Here is a 20,990-nt window from a genome sequence, read left to right on the forward strand (position 1 = left end):
CACCCATTAAAGCTGCTCAGTTCTTTTGTCTGGCATAGGCTGTTAAAGGCACCATGATATTTCAGATACAACCTAAAGAAAAATTTAAAAGAAAGCAGAACTGTGTCCCTTCTGCTGCATAAATCTTGGGAGCACAGTTCTGTGTACCATATGTTACACCATGTGACAATGGATCTTGGAAAGAAAGACTAACATCATTTGCATGGTAATGAAACATTTTTTTCCCAAGAGATGTCAGAAATGAAGTGGCAGCTGACATTCTATGCTAACCACCTGCTGATAGCATTCTCTTTGATTAAACACTCCTGGAAGAGGGAAAGCCCTTACAAATGGATGCAGGGAATTCAGGCACACTTTGAGGGCAAGAAAGAAGAAATCATTAGAAAAGAATCTGAAAGGGGGGAAAAAAAATCAATCTTGTTTTACATAAATGATTAAGCATGGCTGGATTAGAAAATCAAACTCTTTGGAGCTGTAGTTAATTGATTTGGGGCAAGAACAAACAAAGACCAAAAAAGAATTTTACTTAGAATTTTACTTAGGTTGAGAATAAGTGTCTAAGTTCAATGCTGGCAGCAGTTATACAACTGGGAGATGCCTGAACCCATCCAGTGCCTGAATTCCACTGCAGTGTTTCTGGAGTGTAAACAAGTGTAGGCACTCTTGTATCCACAGCTCCATCTTCTGCTCTGCAGCAATAAGTCATACCTCCAGCAGCCTGGATTCTCCTCCTGGTGGTGAGCCTCCCACATTCCCAGTCACACAGTGGCACAGCCCCCACTGTTATTCTGCACCCAGGATGCCTTACCTCCACAGTCAGGACACTTGTCTTCATGTTTGAACCTCCCACATCTCCTTTTTGAGTAAGTGCAGCCATTATATTGTGAAAGAGTGAAGCAGGATCACGTAGCCCCTCAGGATGGGGCTACATATGGCCGCTTTTTTGAGTGTTCTGGGGTCTTCTGTGCTTAGTACTTTCTGTTGTCTCAGCCAGAATAGCTCCACACTCTCATTAGGCAGCTCACCAGAATTTAAGTCCATACCTCTAGTAATTTGATTCAAGCTGCTGGGACCAAGAAATTAACTCTCACGTGCTACTGGAGCTTGATTTTTAAGGTAAGAAGGGAAACTTTTGACACTAATGACATCCCTTGCATAAAAAAGATGATAATGTCATTCCCTGACCACACCTCAAAAATTGCAGCTGATAGCTTTCAGAATAGAAATAAAATTCAAATGTATGTATTTAAATGTATTCCCCTTCTACCACACAAAACAAGGTGTTTAGCAATATTTACTCTTTAGGAAATGAGCAGTTTAATGGCTCAGTGGAGTTTTACAATATAACCCCCTCTAGTCTTCCCATCCACCCTTCGCTTGATCATATGAGAAACAAATCCTACAGCTGATCCGGCTGCCCTCATTCTGCTTGTCCTGCACTACTGAGACACAGCAGGGAAAAAATGACCCAGAAGGGCAGACAAGAATTCTCTCACTTCCAGGATAATCCTTTTGTGGTGTGGCAGAGCTGCTCTAAAAGGCCTGGGGATATCAGGGCAGCATGCAGAAGAAAGCAGAGCAGCTTCCCAGCTTCTGGAAGCTATGTCAAGGGTTAGGCCATTCAGGGACTTAAACTACAGTCAGAAAATGAAAAGAATATTTTTCTCGTGCCTCAGGGGTGAATCACATGCATCAGAGACTCCAGCCTTGTTACTCAGCCTGGCATTTCAGTAGGAAAGGGATTTGCTCTAATGACTTTTCTTTGTAATTGAAACTCACTCGAAAGAAGAAAAGTGAGAACCAGTTTCCTTTTTCTTCATAGTGCTTGATCAGACATTTGGGTGTTATTTATAGTAGGAAACAGGCCTGCAACTCTGGTTGAAGCAATGGGACATAGCCACAGACATGATCTGTGAGCACCCTCTCTGGTGCAGCACTGGCTCCTGCCAACCAGAACCCCCAGAGACCTCCCAGGGACTGTGCTGGGTCTGATGCCTCAGACCAAACCTCAGGGCTTTGGCTTTTGTATTTTTCAGATTCTGTGCTGCTTTGGTGTGTAGTTCTGAGCTTCATGTTGGGGGATGGTAAGCTCTCTTCACAGAGTTTTTGGACAAAGCAATTCTCACTCTAGCTGGGGACCAAGGACAACTGATCCAAATCTCAGACCCAAGAGCATAAACAACAGTGGAATAAAGAGAGAAAAACAAGAAGGATGGGACTTCATAATCTAAAGCTATAATTGGACAGTTAACTCCAATATGTTGATGGACCAGAACTTATGAAAGTGAGAGATCTCGTGATTGATTGTCCATTTTGGGCTCAGCTTGGGTGTAGCCCTGGCTGGGCTCTTGTACTGCCCAAGGTGTATCCATTGAGGCCTTTTAATAAATCCCTACTTTATTCTTTAATTCTGTCCAGCCTCTGCTCTAGGTCAGCCTTCACGAGGCATCAGGTCCAGCTGTGCCTGACACTGCTCCCAAATGCAGTTTGGGCATCACCAGTTTGTACTGGGAGGAAGAAAGCTGAGACACAAGGACATGGGCAGTGTCATGTGCTTGGCCTCAGGCAACCTCAGGAACTTTGACTTGTTTTGTTTAAAGGTGGCCAGAGTGTCCTTGACGCACAAAAGGAAACTGCCTGCACTGTCCTGCTGGAGGCAGATTGATAAAGGGAAAGGACAGGAGAGAAACATGCAACTGGAAAAAAAGCTAGTTCTATAGAACCTGAAATTTACAGAATCAAGTAAGAAATAGAGGACTGTGACTTGGCAGAATGTTTACAAAATTACTCTGTCACATCTACTTCACCTTCTATAATTTCTTTGTTCTACGTAGGTTCCCTTGAAAATTTAAATGTGGCATAACTTTCAAAAAGCTGAAGTACTTGACATGAAGATCAAAAAAGCAAAAGCATCAGACTATGAATTTTATACCCAGTAATTTAAGGACCATGAGTAGTCATGCAAGCACAGATGTATATGACTTCTGATACTTTTTCAGCCAAACATGCATATATTACTGAAAGGTACCCAAGACTGAGCAGATCTATGGCATTGCTTAAAATGTTGAAATATTTCAAATGATTTCTGTATTTTCTTTGGAACTGCTGTTAATCCCTGTAAGCTGTTATGATTCACAATTTACTGGCATCAAGCCCTTGTCAGATAAGTACTAAATAATATACTCAGAAACATGATTAATTCATATGCTTTAGAAAAGAAACAATTCAGTTTGTAGTCTTCAGTCACCCTGAAAGAAAAATCAGGGAGCGGGTTCAGATTCAGTGTTCATATTGATCAATGTAAATTAATGCACAGGGAAAATAATTGTCAGGGCTCCAAGACTGCAGTCTTCTGAACAGAAATACAACCAGCTAGAAAAAAGTTTGTCAGTAACCTCAAAAATAGCATAACTCAATAGCAGAAAATAATATCTGAAAATATTGTCCTTTTGAGACAATGCTTAGTTTTAACCACCCATCCTTCAAGCTATCTACTGGAAGCAGAGCAAAAGCAATGACAAATCAAAACACTAATGGGGCAGAGAGAAGAGAGATTTCAGTGACCTGTACTGCACCTACAGGAAAAGAGATGAATAGAGGTAATATTATGGTTTTGTAAATCTGTAAAAGTGATACAGATAATGATCCTATTTTCTATTTCACTAGGAAGTCCAGTGAAAGGGGCTACTGGAAGGAAAGAAATATGCTTATTATAAAGAGACAAAATAAAGAACATTTCAAAATCCTGTCTCATTAACCACTGGTACCTTCTGACATAGAGTATCATTGAAATCAGGATATTACATTTATTCTGGAAAAGATTTGCTATTCCTATTAATGAGATGAAGAAAACTCTTCCACTAGGTAAAATTAATTAGTCAGACACTAAAGACATTTTGCAACCTCCTCAGAAGTCCCAGGGACAGATGATGCTTGAGATATTCAGCAGTACAGCAATACCTGGATTCAAAAAGGTTGCCAGGACTATAGTCTCTGTAAATCAGTTGCTTTTCGAGATTGAAATTTGGAATCTGGGTTTTTAATTGTATGGAGAAAAAAGGCCTAAACCATTCTATATTAATTCTGAATTTATTAAATCTGAAAGATTAACTCCTAGCTAGCCACTTGCACAACTTGTTCTGGACTAATTTTATTGGTTCCCATTAAAGCCCAGTGGCATGTAGCTGTAGCTGTCCTTAAGTTTATTCTCTTGAATCCAATGCAGCATTTTTATGGATGCTACTTAACTGACCTTGGAGACCATCAGCATGAAAACCTGCTCACTCTATGCTGGAACAACGCAGTAGCACAAGCAGTACTAATGATGCAGTGGATGGGGGGAAGGAAAAAACATGGAGTGAGGAGAGAGAAGCACTAAGAGCTCACTTTTAGTCACAAATACCTGAGAATCTGAAATTTACAGCTTGCAAGGAGAATACCAGACTTAAATCCCTGGATATTAAGCTGTCACTTGTAATTTTGGTCTTAGGTCAGATCAGAACTACCAGGGAGATATTTTAAAAGTAGTGGAGGCAGCAAAATCAATTATTATGCCTTTCATTTTCAATTCCGATCTTAAAAGAGTAAACTGTTGATCTGTTCTACTTGACATACTTTTTTATGACAAAATCAGATAATTTTCCTCTGTTAGTAAGAAATTTCAAATTGACAGCATTAAAAAGGGAGGTGTGTAACACATGTAATTAAAAAAGGTGTGAATGTGAGGAGAGAAAGAAGGAGGGGAAAGGGACATGGAAAGAGGAAGGGGGAGAACAGCTCAGAAAAGGTAAAGATAGAAGAGAAAACAGCAAACAGCACAAACAAAATAGAGTTATCTCTAAACTCAATTAAAATTGTAATCTTTCATGTTCAGGGAGTGAACTGGAAGACTACAAACTGAATTTTTTCTTTTCTAAAGCATATGAATGAATCATGTTCTGAGTATATTATTTAGTACTTATCTGACAAGGGCTTGATGCCAGTAAATTGTGAATCATAACAGCTTACAGGGATTAACAGCAGTTCCAAAGAAAATACAGAATACAGAAATCATTTGAAATATTTAAACATTTTCAGCTCCCGCTTTGCAAGCAGAGCTGGGCAAATAAAGGACATGATCTGGCATGGGGATTGGTCCCTTGCAACCCAAGCCATTCCATGATTCTATGATCAAATAGGGCTAAATAAAACCATTTCAGTTGAAGGGACCAGAGCCCATCCATTTCACCACTTGCACTCTTGCACAGCCTCCTGTGCTCCTCCAGTGTGCAGAGCCAGGCTTTGGTCCAGCTCTCAGCCTGCCCCAGTCAGAGCCAGAAAGACCACAGGAGTTCAGCAGTAGCAGTGTTTTCACCCACTGACCTGGATTCTTCCCTAAGGGGTTGCTCCTCTGTCACCACATATTCACTGTGTGGTTTCATGTCTGGTTTGATACAACCACATCCCTGGTTTTGGCCAGGTTACTGCGTGTTGCATCAAGCTTGCTCTGTGCCTAACACAGCCTGGCATTCAGTCCATAATGCACAGTGATTTCCAGTGGAGTAGCAAGGATGATAATCATCCATCTTGGTCACAAAAGAGGTCTGGGAGCATGTAAATCAGTGGTAAATCACTGCTACAGTACATCATCGTCTGGGCTCTCACAGAGATGCTACGTCATTGGGTGCAAAACCCTGACATTAAAGTTCACTCACTGTCCTTAATTACAGCTCTCAGGCACCTTAGGGGAGTTGGAATCTGCTGAATACTGAGAAATAGATGCTGTCATGTAATAGTGTTTCAAAAATATGAAGCAACGCCTGTCTCACCTGAGGGAGAAATAGTTAATGAAGCAGGGGAATACAAATCCCCTGAAGCTAACCACCAAAAGGCATCAACTCATGAAATAACTAACCAAGCCAAATCCAGATACAATGGATTTAAACTTGCCCTTGTTAACATTAAAGAATTGCAAAAGAAGCTCTGCAGAGTAAAAATATCAAGTAAATTCAGAAATTTTGAGGCTGGGGAATACACACAGTAAAAAAAAGTCTCCAGAGATTTAGGGAGGAGTAGGTTAAGCAAAAGGAAATGGCAGTGAGATCTATCACAAGGAAATGGCAATGAGATCTATCACTTGCTAGAAGAATAGCCTAATAAAATAACATAATCAGGAAGGTGAGACAAAATGTCAAGCTCCCCTGCAAGATAACAAATAAATTGCAATGACCTGATTTATGCCTACATGAATGACCCAATTCAGTAAAATGCATCTTGAAAAAGAAATGAGACTCTACAACTGGGAATAAACAAGGAAAGGAGATGCTGCAAGAGGCTAAAACAAGTTGTCTTTAACTTCTCAAACCAGGCAGTTTTCAGACAGTCTTGTATTTTAAGGGATTGGCATGTCTCTAAACCTTCCAAAACCCTAACTCTATATATAGTGATTTGGCTTATCTGCGGCATTATGCATAGATGATGGCATCTGTGCCATCACTGAAAAGGTGATTTTCACACAATCTGTAATCTCAGATGTTTAAAATCTGACATGTCTTGAAGGCCACACTGCAAGCAGGAGGCTGAATTCCATCAGGTTGTGAAGAACCCCAGACTGAACAGAGATGGGGCCCTGCCCTCCTGAACCACAAGTGTGGCTGACAGTGTGTGCTGCACTAGGCAACCACAAGAACAAAAGGTTTGCCACCACATATGCACATAATTCTGTCCTTTTTTACAAATGACATTGAAAAGGGTTGGTAAGAGATCTTGCTCTGCAACTCTTTTATATCAGAAAATATCTGTCCATAAGGGGTGTGCTGGGAAGAGGGGATCCCAGGACTGCATTGGCATATATATATATATATATATATATATATATGCAGAGAGCTGCTGGGAGAGGAATTTCTCATCAAATGCTCTCAAGATACAAATGAACTTTCCAGGATGAGCAGGATAAAACCTTTATAGAGATGATACAGTGACTTAATGCAATCAAATGAGCTGCTGATGTAATTTTACCAAAACTGGAATGATATTAAGTCAAAATGAAGAACACTAAGAAAATAAGTTAAAGCAATACCATAATTGAAGTGTACTGATGACTACACACATTCAGCTAGGCATCACTAAATATGCAGGAGGAAATGGGTTACTACCTTCTGTTCATCTGATAATTTCGAATCTCTGACCAAGGTCAATTTCACAAGAATTTGGAGGTGATACTATGATAATAAGTGCAACTTAATTCACAAGAATTAACTAGTTTTAACTGAGCAATTGGACACATAAACCTGTTAAGGTCAACTCAGGCAAGGCGTTCATTTGCCCCACAGATGGGTTTCCAAATGTGAATAATTCTCAGCTATACCCTAATATAATGGAGTGGAGTGCTTCTGAAATTGTGGAAAGGATTGCATTGACTAAAGGTGCACTAAATTAATATCAAATGGCATCAGTGAAAATGACAACAGAAATTGCTCCTTCACTTATGAACATTTACTCATTGTTTACACAAATGTCTGGTTTCAACAGCAGTAGGTGGAATGCAAAGTTTGCAGGGCTTTACATGTCATGTACTTTTCTTCAGAAAGGACTTTTGACAGAGAAATCCCTACAGTACCCATTTGCACAGTTGCAGAAAAGCATCAAGTACTGCACTGATCAATGCTCTTCAGAGGAGATTTCAAGCTGAGCTGAGAAATAGTACAGACCACACAGAAAAGCCATGTGGAAAGTTCAGATTTTCAGGTTTCTACCAGCTGACAGAATGCAGCAGAGGTCTGAAAAGCATTTGGAGGTAGCTGCAGCTAAGCAGTTTTGTAACAAAAGAAACTTGGAAGGGACTGCTTGTGACTGATGCATTGGCATAGGAACTGAGTTCCTGGAAGAAAAGGCACAAAGATGAAAACCTGGCAATGGAAAAGGCAGAGCTTAAAGAATTGTCAGGATCTGCCCAGAGAAGGGGCAGATAGATGTGTACATATACACAGATGTGTATAAATGTATGGATGTGTATTTAAATACATGCAGACACCCCCACACATCTGCAGGTATGTACATTTGCAAAAGAAGCCATTATGAAGTCATCTTCCCAACACAGTTGGTGTATGAGACTAATTCTTCTGTACTGATTCTTGGGATAAAAAGTAGTGATTGTGGAAACTCCTTGGTGATGTGGGAACCCTTATGTGGCAGAAGTCTACAAATGACAGGTTCTGCAAGGTCAAATACTGAATATATGTTTGCATTCATTATGTAATTGTGCCAGTCTGGGTCGTCAGCTTAAATCCAAGGATTTTCACTGCAGTTTGTAAATGGAATCTATCAATGGTTCCTTTTTGCCAGTGCAGTTCTAGACCTGGGTAATCCAAACACTTCAGAATATGTTTACCCACACCTGAGCTTGTTGACAAACATAAGCTACAAGTTTGTATAGGTTACTGTTTCTCAATTCTTGTTTTGTTGTATGTCTATGCAAATTTGGTCCTATTAAAGCACTAAATAAAAAGATTCATGTCTTTTCCTCTGAAGATTTTTAAACTTGTTTAGATATGCTAATCAGGCTTTTTGCTAAACAGGCTCAAGAAAGGTTGTTTCTGTAATTAAAGTGATAAAGAGAGATGCTTAATAATTAAGCATATTTTTATTTATTGATCTGCATGAGTAGATAAAATTTTAACATCTACAGCTCTATGTAGGAACTTCATGAAATATTTAATGTCAGATATAGCGCCAGTAATTCTAGGCATCATTCTTTTGCCTCGGTTTTAATGAACTACAATTGTATTACTATCACAATCAAAGCAAATTGCTGCTTTTCTCTTGGTGTCTGGCAAAATTACCTAGAGACAGATCCTTCCAGTCAAGGTAGCTTTCTGAGTTTTCATCCACAAACCCAGACAGAGCTTCAGGATGAAGTGACCTGTTAAGTGCTTCTTGGGGACAAGCTTCTGATTACTAAAGAAAGGTGTAAACTCTGGGATCTCTCTCCACTTAAAGCCCTAATTGAAATCACAGTATTTAAGTGAGGATTGATATTTGTATTTGGGACTGATTGCACTGATTTATAGATGATTTCCATAACACGCACTGTGTTACAAATCCCTTGTTCTCTTTCTCTTCCCCAACTGCCCTCTGCTGGTACCTCAGGAAAAATATTTCTGGGACAGTTGAAACCACTCAGGCATGTTTTTTTCACTTCTTAGATCTACACCAAAAGCATCATATTGGGCTGGGAACCCTGGTCCTTTTATTTTCTCCTTTCATTTTTTTCCTTCTAAAATTTGAAGTGCAGTTTACAGAGCAGGAAGGGCTTATAAACAGTTTTCAGTCATAGTGAACATACTTGCTCAGGCCTAAAATATGAAAAAGAAATGATAAAGAGCAATTTTTGCATTTAATCAGCAACTGCTGCAATTAATTGTTTGCAGAAGGTAATGATGCAACTCAGACTGACTTCAGGAGTTTCATGTCTTTTTTGGAATGTGGCCTGGTTTCTAAATTTTCATTCCTAAGTATTTTGTAGAGCTCTACACATAAATAGAACCTGCCCTTTGCAGGAAAAATGTACTCTTTATTCATTAGTGGCCTTTGGGGAGGTTGCTGGTCAAGTATGCTTTACACAAGCAGTTTATTTGTTAACACACTCTCTCAGTGTGAATGTCACTTTCAAGGAGTTACTTGAAGATTTAGAGTTAAGGAGACTATTTGCCTAATGAAAAGAAAACATCAGTGTCAGGAAACAGAGTTTATCTTCCATGTGTTTCAATGAATCTTGAAACTGAAGAAAAATCTGCAGTATCTTTAAGAGTGAATGAATTAACAGAGAGATTTAAAATAATTAAGAATAAAGACTATTTTGAAATAGGTTTTGGATAAAAAAAAAGATAAATTTGACAGGACTTTACAAAACTGTGCTTAAATACATGGAATCATGCATTGAGTGCCTAGATAAGAATGGGGATGGCCCATCAAGAACAGGAGTTCCACAAATATCCAATGCAGTAAATGCTTTTGGATTTGATAATGCAGTAAAAGCATTTGATAAACTACCTCTAATCTTGTCTTTTCAATGAATGAATATTGATTTATCACACAAAAACTGATTCTCCTACTTGCTTGTGAATGCTTTTTATTAATCCAATGAAGAATCTGAATGTATCCACAAACATAAAACTAGGTGTAGGAAAAAAATTTAAAAAATCAGCCAGGTAAATGGGAGGCAGTGGACATTTGTGTGTGGGGCAAACAATTAATAATAAAGTTCAAATTCAGTAAAACTCTTAATTCCATTTTAGTGCCGTCTGTACTTTGCATAATACCTCAGGATTAGCTTGAGTCAGACTGAATTCAATGGGATTAGATAATAAGCTCTAGTGTCTTGCTGATTCAGAACAGAAGTTTTAATGCAAAGATAAATATTTAATGTAATTTAATGAGATTCTTAATAAGCACAAGCAAAAGAAAAACTACTAACTGCAGAAATCAGATTTCAAAGTGAGGAGCAGATTTGCAAGACCTGCCATAGGCTTCACCCACAATAACATCATTAAAACCTGCAATAATATAAGATCATTCAGGAAGTATTTCAGCCTTTAGCACTGTGTACAAGGAAAACATTTATCCTTGCAAACAAGCTATTTACAGTACCATTCCAGCCCATTTTTCCTTTGATAGAAACAGCAATCACTGCAGAATGAAGGATGAGCTACACTCATGCCTACTTGCTTGTATTCCTGCACCGGTAAAACAAATCATTAAGATCAAAGCACCAGCCATTTTAATAAACTGTGAGCACTGTTGTTATTGTGGCTTATGGATTTGCTCTGCACAGAGGGAAGATGTAAACAGCACAAAAAATCTTTTTTTTTTGCTGAATGGCTCTGTATTCACACTAAATATTGTACATACATATTTAATAGCTCTCTGTTATATGCATACCTATATATTAATATACATGAGTAGACCTCTAGTTTTATATACAAGGAGGTAGTTCAGGTCCTGACTACAAGTCAGGACATGGCCAGACATTATGCTGGGACAAAAGGGGAAAGCAAATGTTCCCTGATTCCCCAGGTTTTTTCCTCTGGCTTCCAAATAGGTGGTGTTGTTCCGTGCCAAGCAGGATGCAGTTTTATCATACAAATTGAAAAGCTTTGGGCAAAAGCTGCCATGCAGAACAATACACATTCAAAATTATTATATAACTTAAGAGAGCTTCATGGCTTTAATAAGATTTTAGTCACATCTCCTTTATTTCAATTGTTGGATTAGTTTGCCTTTCCTCATATCTGGGTGTTCAACCAGCAATGACACCTGGCACCCACCGTTTGAAAGCAGCATTCTCTTGCAGGGGTCTCCACCGGGCTCCAAAACCAATGGGTGGCCAAAACCATTGTTCAACCAGAGTTGCTGAAGGTTAGAAGCCCTAAGCCAGCACAGGGAGTTAGGTTTAATCCCACCTGCCTTAAGTAAACTTGCTAACTCATTGTGCAAAACATGTAGAGGGAATATACATATATATAGTAGTGATCAACTGATTTTTCAGGATCCTGGCTATTCCTGGTCACCAGAAAACATTTTATTTGACTTCTGATACAGAGAACTCAAGACAGAAATTACTGAGGTAAAACAATAAACATGAAATGATACAGAAGCAGATCTTTTAATATTAAGCACTCAGTGCCCAATGATTTTTCATCATTTTCCCGTTTCTCTATGCTAAAAAAGGTGGACTGGACTTGCACAATTTCAAGGTAAAATCATACCAGTGATATAACTTTTAATATAAAAAGAAAGCTTCTGAAAATATTTAAACAGAAATACATATTTCTCACTTATTACTCCATGAGGTTGTTTTTAAACATTCATGAGTCATTTATCTTAAACTAAATTCTTCTCCATGAAGCTGTCTTCTTATTTTCAAATTTTTAATGTGTTTTCCCCTTTCCAGTGTTTATAACTGCATTTTAGAATCAAATTCCTTAAAACTAATGAATATTTCTCCTTCCTTTATGATCCACTGCTGCTGTTGCTTAGCCACTGGTTATATCACCTGCACACTCCATCTTCACTCTTATGAAAAAAGTGGTTATAGCCCAAAACAATGCTACCATATAGATAAAGTATTAAATATTTTGTGCAGGTGAGCAGCTCTTCCATTTCCCTTATCATTATCAGATTGGCTTATTCCTACAGGACTGCAGCAATTCTACAATCAGGACAATAATCAGTGTCTCTCTCATTCTCTGAATATTGCTGATAAAAAAATGAATCTTATTCTTTCACGCTCAACTATACAAAACAACGCTACTCATTTAACTGCTTCAGGAATCTCTGAACCTGGATAGAAGTGCTCTTGGATGAGCAGGGTTCATTCCACTGTACCTAGAGATGTGAGGCAACACTTCATTTGGAGCATTAATTGCTTACAGGCGCATTATGCTAGGCTGATTTGTACAGAAACGTATATTATGAGAAGATTTGGCTTGATAGATCTAACTAGCTAGAGTTTAAAAAAGAAAAATTTGCATTTTGAGTGTAGTCTCACTATGTATTACTTGCTAATCCAATTCCTCCCAACATACAAATAAATTTGAATGTTTCTAATGAAGTATTTTAACTAATAACCATATGGTTTTTTTGGGTTTTTTTTTACAATTAAAAAAACCAGTCTGCTTATATAAGTAGCAAAAGTACTTAGAATTCTACAGCTCTGCTATTGGAATGCAAAAAGTATTGTAAAAAACAGATTTTACTTTACTCATCTACATTTGATGCAAATACATTAATCCCAAGACGAAGGTAAAATCACTCTATTTTTCATGGTTTGGATTGAAATCAGCCAGTTCTGCCTATTTGAGAAAACTGATGGGTACAAACTATAAAACTTCACATAAGAGCACTACTATTGTGTGATCTCATATTCTAATCTTATTTAAATACATGCCCCCAAGCAAATGATGACACTGGCTTGAAACAGCCCTTAGGTTTAGCAAGTCTGTTTCTTTTTACCTCTGGCTTGTCTTAATATGGAACAGATGTCCTGCTCTATTATCTGAAGCCCAACTGGACCCACTGGAGCAATTAAGGATCAGTGCCACATTTCAGATTTTAAGGATTTGTACTTTTTTTTTTAACTGTATATACAGAAAATTTCCTTGTAGATTATATTTGCCCAGATATACAAAGGCTTCAACTCAACACAAAAAAGGTCTATACAGAACCTGTAGATCATTTTGTGTGAACGCTTGCTCCTCCTAATTTCTTTCATTGTTTTGAGAAATTTTAAATTCTCCTTTCCAAGTTACTGGATTCAAAATGTGCAAGTATAAAGAAAAAGTCCTCACTTGACATTTGGATCAGAAAGCATTAACCATGTTGAATCAACTTGTCCATGGGAATAAATAAATTCATAGTGCCACAGCTTGAGAACACGTACTGGTCAAACTCATGCCCAAAAGGTGACATCTTCATGAGAAAACAATTGGCTTTTGTTCAGCCCTAGATCAGCACAGCTTTCAGACCCTCAGTTGTGCTGATTAGCATCAAAAGGCATTTTCTGCAGCACAATAGAACAGAATGATGCTGATGATTTCATTTAAAAAATAACTGGCTCTTTTTTTGGTACTGATTGGAATATACTCATTGAGAGAAAAATCCTGATTTGGAGTTAATATTCCTGCATAGAAGGGACTGTGCCATTTAACTATTTAATTTTATAAAAAACCTACAATTTAATTAATAAAATCAAAAATTCTATGTGCATAAATCAGCCCATTTTACTCCTTTCCCTATTTTTTGAAGTTTATTAATGTTCTGAATTATTGCTAGTAATTATTAAGTTACTGCATAATCACTGGGGAATTCTCAGCTCACTTGCAGTAAAATATTAATTTTCTCAAACTCATTGACTAAATCTGACCATCAAGTTCTTACAGAACTCATAAGAGAACAGTATTTTTGTCATTTTTGAGAAGACATTTCATTACCATGCAAATGGAAGTGCCTCTGAGCAGGCTACCTGGTATATGCAAGAAGTAACCTGTAAACCATAGTCTGAAGTCACTCCACAATTTATATAGAAAGTTTAACTCAAATTTGAATGGAAATATCATTGTTTTCTTGAGATCTGGTATTTACATATGGCAAAGTGGTGGGTGGATATCTATCATATGTGCAAATATTAGAAAGAGCAGCTGTGTAAGATACGGTGTCTCACCACCAGAGAAAGAACATTTAAAGGAAATGCACTTGGTAATTAAATTAATAATGGAAAATTAATTTGATAGAAGCAGGCAGCCTATTTGAAAGCAACAGAAGTACATAATGTAATCAAAGCATATTTGGTCCAATTATTTGCATTTGTTTGTTTATTTAAAGGCATGTTATGTACACACACAGTACCTTTCAATATTTATTTTAGAAGAGAGTGCAATGTTCAACAGGCCAGGGGAACACTGAAAAAGACCATGGGTTTACTTCTAAAAATAGACATAATCAATAAGCAGTTTGGGCAACTACAAATCCAGTTTCAAAGTCAATGTCTCAGGAACGCTTTTCAGTAGAACAGGGCACAGACTCCCAACTGTATCAGAAAGGATGCCGCCAGCATCTGCAAAACTGGCTCCAAGTTGTTACTCTTGAACACATGAACAATCCACCCTAACATGTAATTTTAACATGTGAATACAACCCTGAAACTTAACATGCAAATCAGCCAAACAGCCAAGAACTGTGACTTTTCTTTATAATGAAACCAATCTAAACCCAGTGTCACTCGCAAAAGCAGGTTAAGGTAGACTAATCTTTCTGTCATTCTTCATAAGTGCCTAAACATGGAGTCTCTGCAGCCAGCCACAGGCAGTCATTAATTTCACACTGTGAAAACACTTTCTAGAGACAACTCTGCAACCAAACGTGGTTATTTACCTGTCATAGTCTTGGCAAATCTCCCCAACAGCCACCAAAGCTTTCAGGTACTCGTTGGGCTGATAGGGGTGGATGTAGTGCAGCGAGCAGCTGTTCCTGGGGTCGCCGTTGGATGCAGTGAAATCTATAGCTACCTGGAAAAGAAGAGAAGTCAATGTGCTGCAGAGCTCTTCTGGCCATAAACACACCTGCAGCAACTATGTATCTTCACTAGAAATAATCTGCTGCAGCAAAGAGACAGCAGCCTCACAGCAAAGGTCATTTTACAGTGCACTTAATCAAATTGGAATTAGGATTGTACATGTAAATATATGTAGAAGCAAATGACAGTTTATAAAATAAGAGATAATAAAATGAAAATGGCATAATTAGGCAAAAAATTACCTGCATTGCTATTCTATGGGGAAAATTATGTTCTAATACAAATGAATCAAATTATCTATCTCTAGGTTCTCATACTTAATTTAATTATTCCAGCTCAGGTGACATTCAGGACATAAAAGCTTTGCAGCAAAAATGTCCATAGAGAGTTACAAGTCCTACTAAAACCATAAATTAGAATTCCAATTAGGGATATTTCTTAGCTATTTTAATAGTTACTGTGGCTGTAGTAGTAGATATTGCTTGTCTGGTATTTTTTCTCTTCAAAACATCTAAACATTAAAAATTAACCCTCCCAATTTCACAGTTGATAGCAAGCTTAAACATGAGCTGCAGGGTAAAAAAGTAAAGCTTGAATCCTGCAAAGATGTTTTGTTGTTGTTTTTGAAAAACCTTAGAGAAGATTGTGGACAGTAGTCAATGCAAAAGCAAGTATTAATGAATCATCTTAAAATTAATTTCTCCCTTTTAAAATGCTCTTTATATGTCTCACTGAAGGTAGGCTCTGGCCTGCATCTTCCTTTGTTACAGAACAGAAAGGCCTCTGCTGAATTTTTGATGCTGCTTTATAGGAATCCCTAAGAGGAGCAACAAGAATCCCAAGGGTTTTGCAGAGGGAACAAAGCCATTTATAAAATGTTCATGTGTTCAATAACCTATTTCTCTAAAAAACCCATTATGCCTGAATATTCAATAGACAAATGCAGCAAGTTCAGATTTCAGTTTTACAGTGTAGCTGAAAGGTAAGAAAGGGTCTTGCTAAAGGCTGCAAAAAGAACTCTGAAGGCACAGCTTGCTTTTGCAAATGTTCAGCTTTCCCAGCTGCAGCCTCTGCTTGGCACAGGGAACACTACTTTATGCAGCTTCAAAATGAAAATGAAACATGACATTTTCATGCTTCCTTAAAAAATATACACAGCCCTTCTGAAACTTATTTTTGTTGCTAAAAATTTAAAGGGAAATATACTAGGTCAACCCAACACAGCTTTCCCCCACTGGTTCTGTTTTTTCACCTCTATCTTTTAGCTGAATAAACTAACCTCTAGTAGGCTTGGAAATCCCTTCTTTGCCTTGATCAGCCATGAACCCTGGCACCTCACCACATCCAGTCAGGAGAGAGAAGAGCTTTTTGGCTTGCAAGTAAGAGTAATCTTTCACCTCTGCTTCCTACTCACTGCTCAGGCACCAAAGCACTGAGTTTGTTTTCCACATAGGCATTTCTCCAAAAATGGTATCTGGATTTAACTTGAATAAATCAACGGAGAGCCTCTCATGACTTCACTTTTGAGGGCACATAACTGAGGAACACTACACATATTTAACTGAGGAAGAAAACAACACTAGTGGTTTTGAAAACCCAAGAGAAATCCATGGATGCTTGTATGAACTAGCTTAGTTTGGGGGAATTTTTTTTGTAAAAAATCTTATTCAAGGTATGTATATTTTCTTAAAAATAAGCATATTTCCTCTGATAATAATTCAACCTTAATTTGATTACAGAAAGCACAAAAATGCCACTGTATGATAGGGAAACAAACAATTGTAAAATTGTTAAAAGTAGGTGTTTTTACTGACAATCCCAAAACACTAAAACCCATTAACAAGACTTTAGTGACACCTCAAACAGATCTGGACAAGTCTTCCTTTATGGCTAGCTGCTTTGGAAATGAAATCAAGAATATGGAGCAGGAATAAGGTTTCATAAGCTTGGAAAAAAGCCTGTGGCTAGTGTTTGGGAAAGCAAAAAAAAAACTTCCTGGAACAAGCTTCCTTTTGGAAATGGTCCTTGCAGTAGAGGTCTGTTGATAAGTAAAAAAATATCCTAATTTCCTATGATGAAGAATTTATGAATATTTGTACTCGGATGCAGCATGCTTCTTGAATTTGATCCAAATCTCTGTTTGACTCCCACAAGGAGGACTTACAAGAAAGATGACCGCTGTAAATTGCCACGATTCCAAAATAACAATGCAGAGCTCTGCTCCTTTAGCATTACCCAACAGGACCAAGGTCTTGTGCAAATATATTGGATAAGGATTTGTAAAAATAAGTTAATATATGACAAAAGTTATGTTAATATCTTTTGAGCAGTAAAGTAGGAATCTTTCTTATCATGCATGCATTGGATTTTATCAGTTTATCTTTAAATGTATCAGTTCAAGTGTGGCAGTCATCTTCTCTCAGCTAAATAAGAGCATAACAGAGCAATAACTACACTCAGTACCAGCTTTTTTTTTTATCCTCAGACCTGTAAAAGGGTGATTTTTACCACACTCAAAACATCCTACATAGCTGGGACCTCCTGCTAGATCTGTCAGCAACAAATCAGGCTGCCCAACACCGTGACCTGCCTGAGAGAGTATCTGTCCAATATATCTTTCTATTACAGTTCCTTTCTGCATGTTACACATGCTTTCTGCTGTATTTCCTGAAGTGATGAAAATGTCTTCTGACTACAGACCCATTTGTACTGCCAACCTCTGAACATTTCTTCTGCAGCAGGGAACACTGTCTGATAAGAGATGCAGTGTTTGGCAATAAGCTGGGCTTAAAAATAGAGGGCTGGAATCAGCACTATTGATCTCTACAGATGAAAGCTTCTTAATAACTGGTTGTAAAGTGAAGGGAAAGTTTACTTTCATTTTACAGAGACATTCTTTCTAACTACAAACCATGTTTCTATAATCAAGCTACAAAGTATCCCAGGAATGCACAGCATGATGTTACCAAGGCTTCCATTAGTGCCTGAAATTATCAGGTACATCACACTACAGCTTTTTGTTACCAAATGTGTGCCTAGCATCCCAGTTTCCCTCCCTCAGCAAGTGCCCTTTCAAATCACAGTTGTGTCGTACTGCCTGTACACAGCACGAGCTCAACAGAAACACCATTAATATTAGGACAGCAACAACAACAATACACGTATCAGGAGAGTTTCAAGCAATCCCAAATCCACTACAGTTAGGAAAAATGGAAATCTGGGAAAGTCCAAGCAATAGGCCTCCTCTGTTTCAGTGCTCTGAATTAATCAGATTAGGTGAAGAGGAGATTATATGATGTATGCAGAAAGCAAGGGAGAATGGAATATCTCCCCAGCAGGCTGCAGCCTTTTGTTTCAGTGACCACTGAAGAATTCATTTTGGAAAACAACAACACATCTCACAACCAGTCTGTGCTGAGGACTGCTGGAAGAAGAGTGGAGGAAAATATGTGGAGAGGCAGTTTGAGAGGATGTTGAGGTAGAACCAGTGGGCTGTAAATGCAGACAGCCATAGGTACAGAGATGTCTCACTGGCTTACCCTGGGTCCCTGCAGGATTGAAAATTGATAGGGATGAGTTTACACAATACTGTGGATTTACCATTAAGGGCAACAGTATTTCAGGGATCTCTGTGGCTGACAGTATAATACTGTTTTATTTCCTTTATGTCCTCACTGCCCATCCTTGAAGATGAGCTTACTTAAACTTTCTGTAACCAATTGTTTGTTTCATTTTAGTAAAATGAAATACAGTAAAACACAGTAGAAGCCACTATCCACTTTAACTCATTTGCCTTATCACTTTCAAACTTGTGTTTTGCAGCCTACTAATAGGAAACATGTGACAAGTAAATAAAAGGCAAGCAAATTGCCATAACCCTTCCTTGCAGGAAGAACTTGCTCTTCCATTGGAAAACAGTTATGAAGAATCAGAGTTTGAAAAGCTGTAATTTAATATGTAAATCCCTAGACACTTTCTAATGGTGGCAGTGCTCCTGTTCTTGAGCTGGAGTTGTGGGAAATGCATAATAACTGGTCTTTGCATGTGCCTAACCACATGCCCTTATTAGAAAAGGCTTTCAAATATAACATGAAGGCATTAATGTCTTTCTGATCATGACCTTGAAAACATTTGCTAATTGAGTTTTTCCAGTCATATTCTAGGGAGGAAATGTCAGAAAAGATAAATTAAAGGGGCTTCCAGTGACTGGGAAGTTTCAGACTTCAAGTAGAAATGTGCATTGCTGGTACGTGGGGATAAAAGAAGAAGTAGCCAGGTGAGGTAGAGAAGTAATTACACAGTATGCTTTACATGAGAGAATACAATTATAAAGATCTTTGTCCACTGCAGAAGGTATTTTCTTCAAAACCAAAACAGAGTCCTGGGTCTATCAAATGAGTTTGTGAAGAGTATGGGCTAAGTCCATGTTTAACACTTCAAAAGTCTGATCTGTACACAAGAAGATAATCCACTACTGTCTATAGCTGCTGCTAGAACTTCCTGGTACAATTAAAAAAATCTTTCTTTTTTTGTCAAATCTTTTTTGGAAAACGGAGGCTTGTCTGGAAAATGTGTAATGGAACAGCCAGTAGTATCCAGTGTCTGCTACTTTGTATGTGGGAGCAGAAATAGGGCAAGATGCTACCAGAAAAGAAAAGATCTCCAGAAGAAGAATATTACCTCTGTGCATAAGATTTTAGCTCTTTAGCTGGCATAAATTAGAAATCACATAAACCAGATTGGAATTGAGCCACAATCCATATTCCTATACTATGGGAAAAACTGATATACTCATTATTGCATTCTAGTTAATTCATATTACGTTATATTAAGTATATTAATTTTTAGATACATGATACAAAAAAAAGATCAAGCCCACATATCATTTCATGTTTCTAAATTTATTAACCGGAAATACAAGAAACTGTATTTCTATTTATGAAGAGCCCTGCAAATCCTTTCACACCCTGTTCCTTGAAGTAAATAGCTTCTGAGTACATTCTAAATTAGAGCTGTGTCCCCCTGTAGTGCCATCTTACTTGGTAGCTATGGCTGAGATATGAAACACCAGTGTTTACCCCAGGCTGACAGAGAAAAGTCCCTGGCTGGATCTCTCTGTGTGTGACTTTCAGTATGGCACAGTTTCAGGGGAAACAACTTGCTTTAACAGAGGACTCATTCTGGAAAGGAAGGCTGGCCCTTAATACATTTTGCAAGAAGAACTCAATAATTTACCAAGGAATGGCATGTAAGAATCATTTCTCTGAAAGTAATGAATTGGTATCTAAGGGGATTCCTTTTCCTCAAAACAAGTTAGAGAAGTAAGACACTTACTGTAAACTGTATTTGGCAGCCTCCCATGATATAATCTAAGAAAGAATGCATCTTGTGTATCTGCAGACAAGAAAACAAGACATTGAACTTAGCTGTGTACTCATAAAACATAAGAGAACTGCCTGAAAAAAAATTTGGAAGGAGGAGAGGGACCAACTGAAAATAAGGTAAAGGGAGAATCATTAAATACAGTTTGAGACAGAAACAAAACTATAAACAGTAAAAAACCATCTAAACCTACAGAAAGGAAAACAAAAAAGTAGAACCATGATCTCAGTGGGAAGTCAGAGAAAATTTTGCTGTTTGTTTAGGAGAAACAAGAGCAATGTTGTGGATATAATGGAAGCATTACAAGGGATACACACAAAGTTGGAGAGCATTTAGGTGTTAGAGTTTAGTATTGTCTTCTCCATTGTGCAAGAGCAGGGATAGGGCAAGAGAAATGAAATGAGAGTTGAGGACAGTCAATTTGCTTCTGAGATTCAAGTCCTTGTTCTTTAATTTTTGTAGGGAATAGTTTCCTTTGCTATTCTACAGGCAGTTCCACTTTGTTCCAAGCACCATTAAAATGTATCACTGAGAGCTTAGTAAAGAAACAGTCAAAGAG

The 20,990-nt window shown here is 37.9% G+C and overlaps 1 protein-coding gene across 2 annotated transcripts in view; it reads right to left on the reverse strand.

Annotated features, from left to right (window-relative positions):
• Positions 1–20,990, reverse strand: part of CPNE4 (copine 4) — a 229,248-nt gene that overhangs the window by 23,897 nt on the left and 184,361 nt on the right. For both annotated transcript variants that reach the window (XM_059468798.1, XM_059468789.1), the window contains 2 exons: positions 20,384–20,443; positions 14,908–15,041 (listed from right to left, as the gene is read on the reverse strand). In XM_059468798.1, coding sequence (XP_059324781.1) covers positions 14,908–15,041; positions 20,384–20,443 — 194 coding nt within the window. The remainder of the gene's footprint in view (positions 1–14,907; positions 15,042–20,383; positions 20,444–20,990) is intronic.

Source organism: Ammospiza nelsoni, chromosome 1, assembly GCF_027579445.1.
Source record: "Ammospiza nelsoni isolate bAmmNel1 chromosome 1, bAmmNel1.pri, whole genome shotgun sequence".
In the NCBI taxonomy this organism is placed as follows: domain Eukaryota; kingdom Metazoa; phylum Chordata; class Aves; order Passeriformes; family Passerellidae; genus Ammospiza; species Ammospiza nelsoni.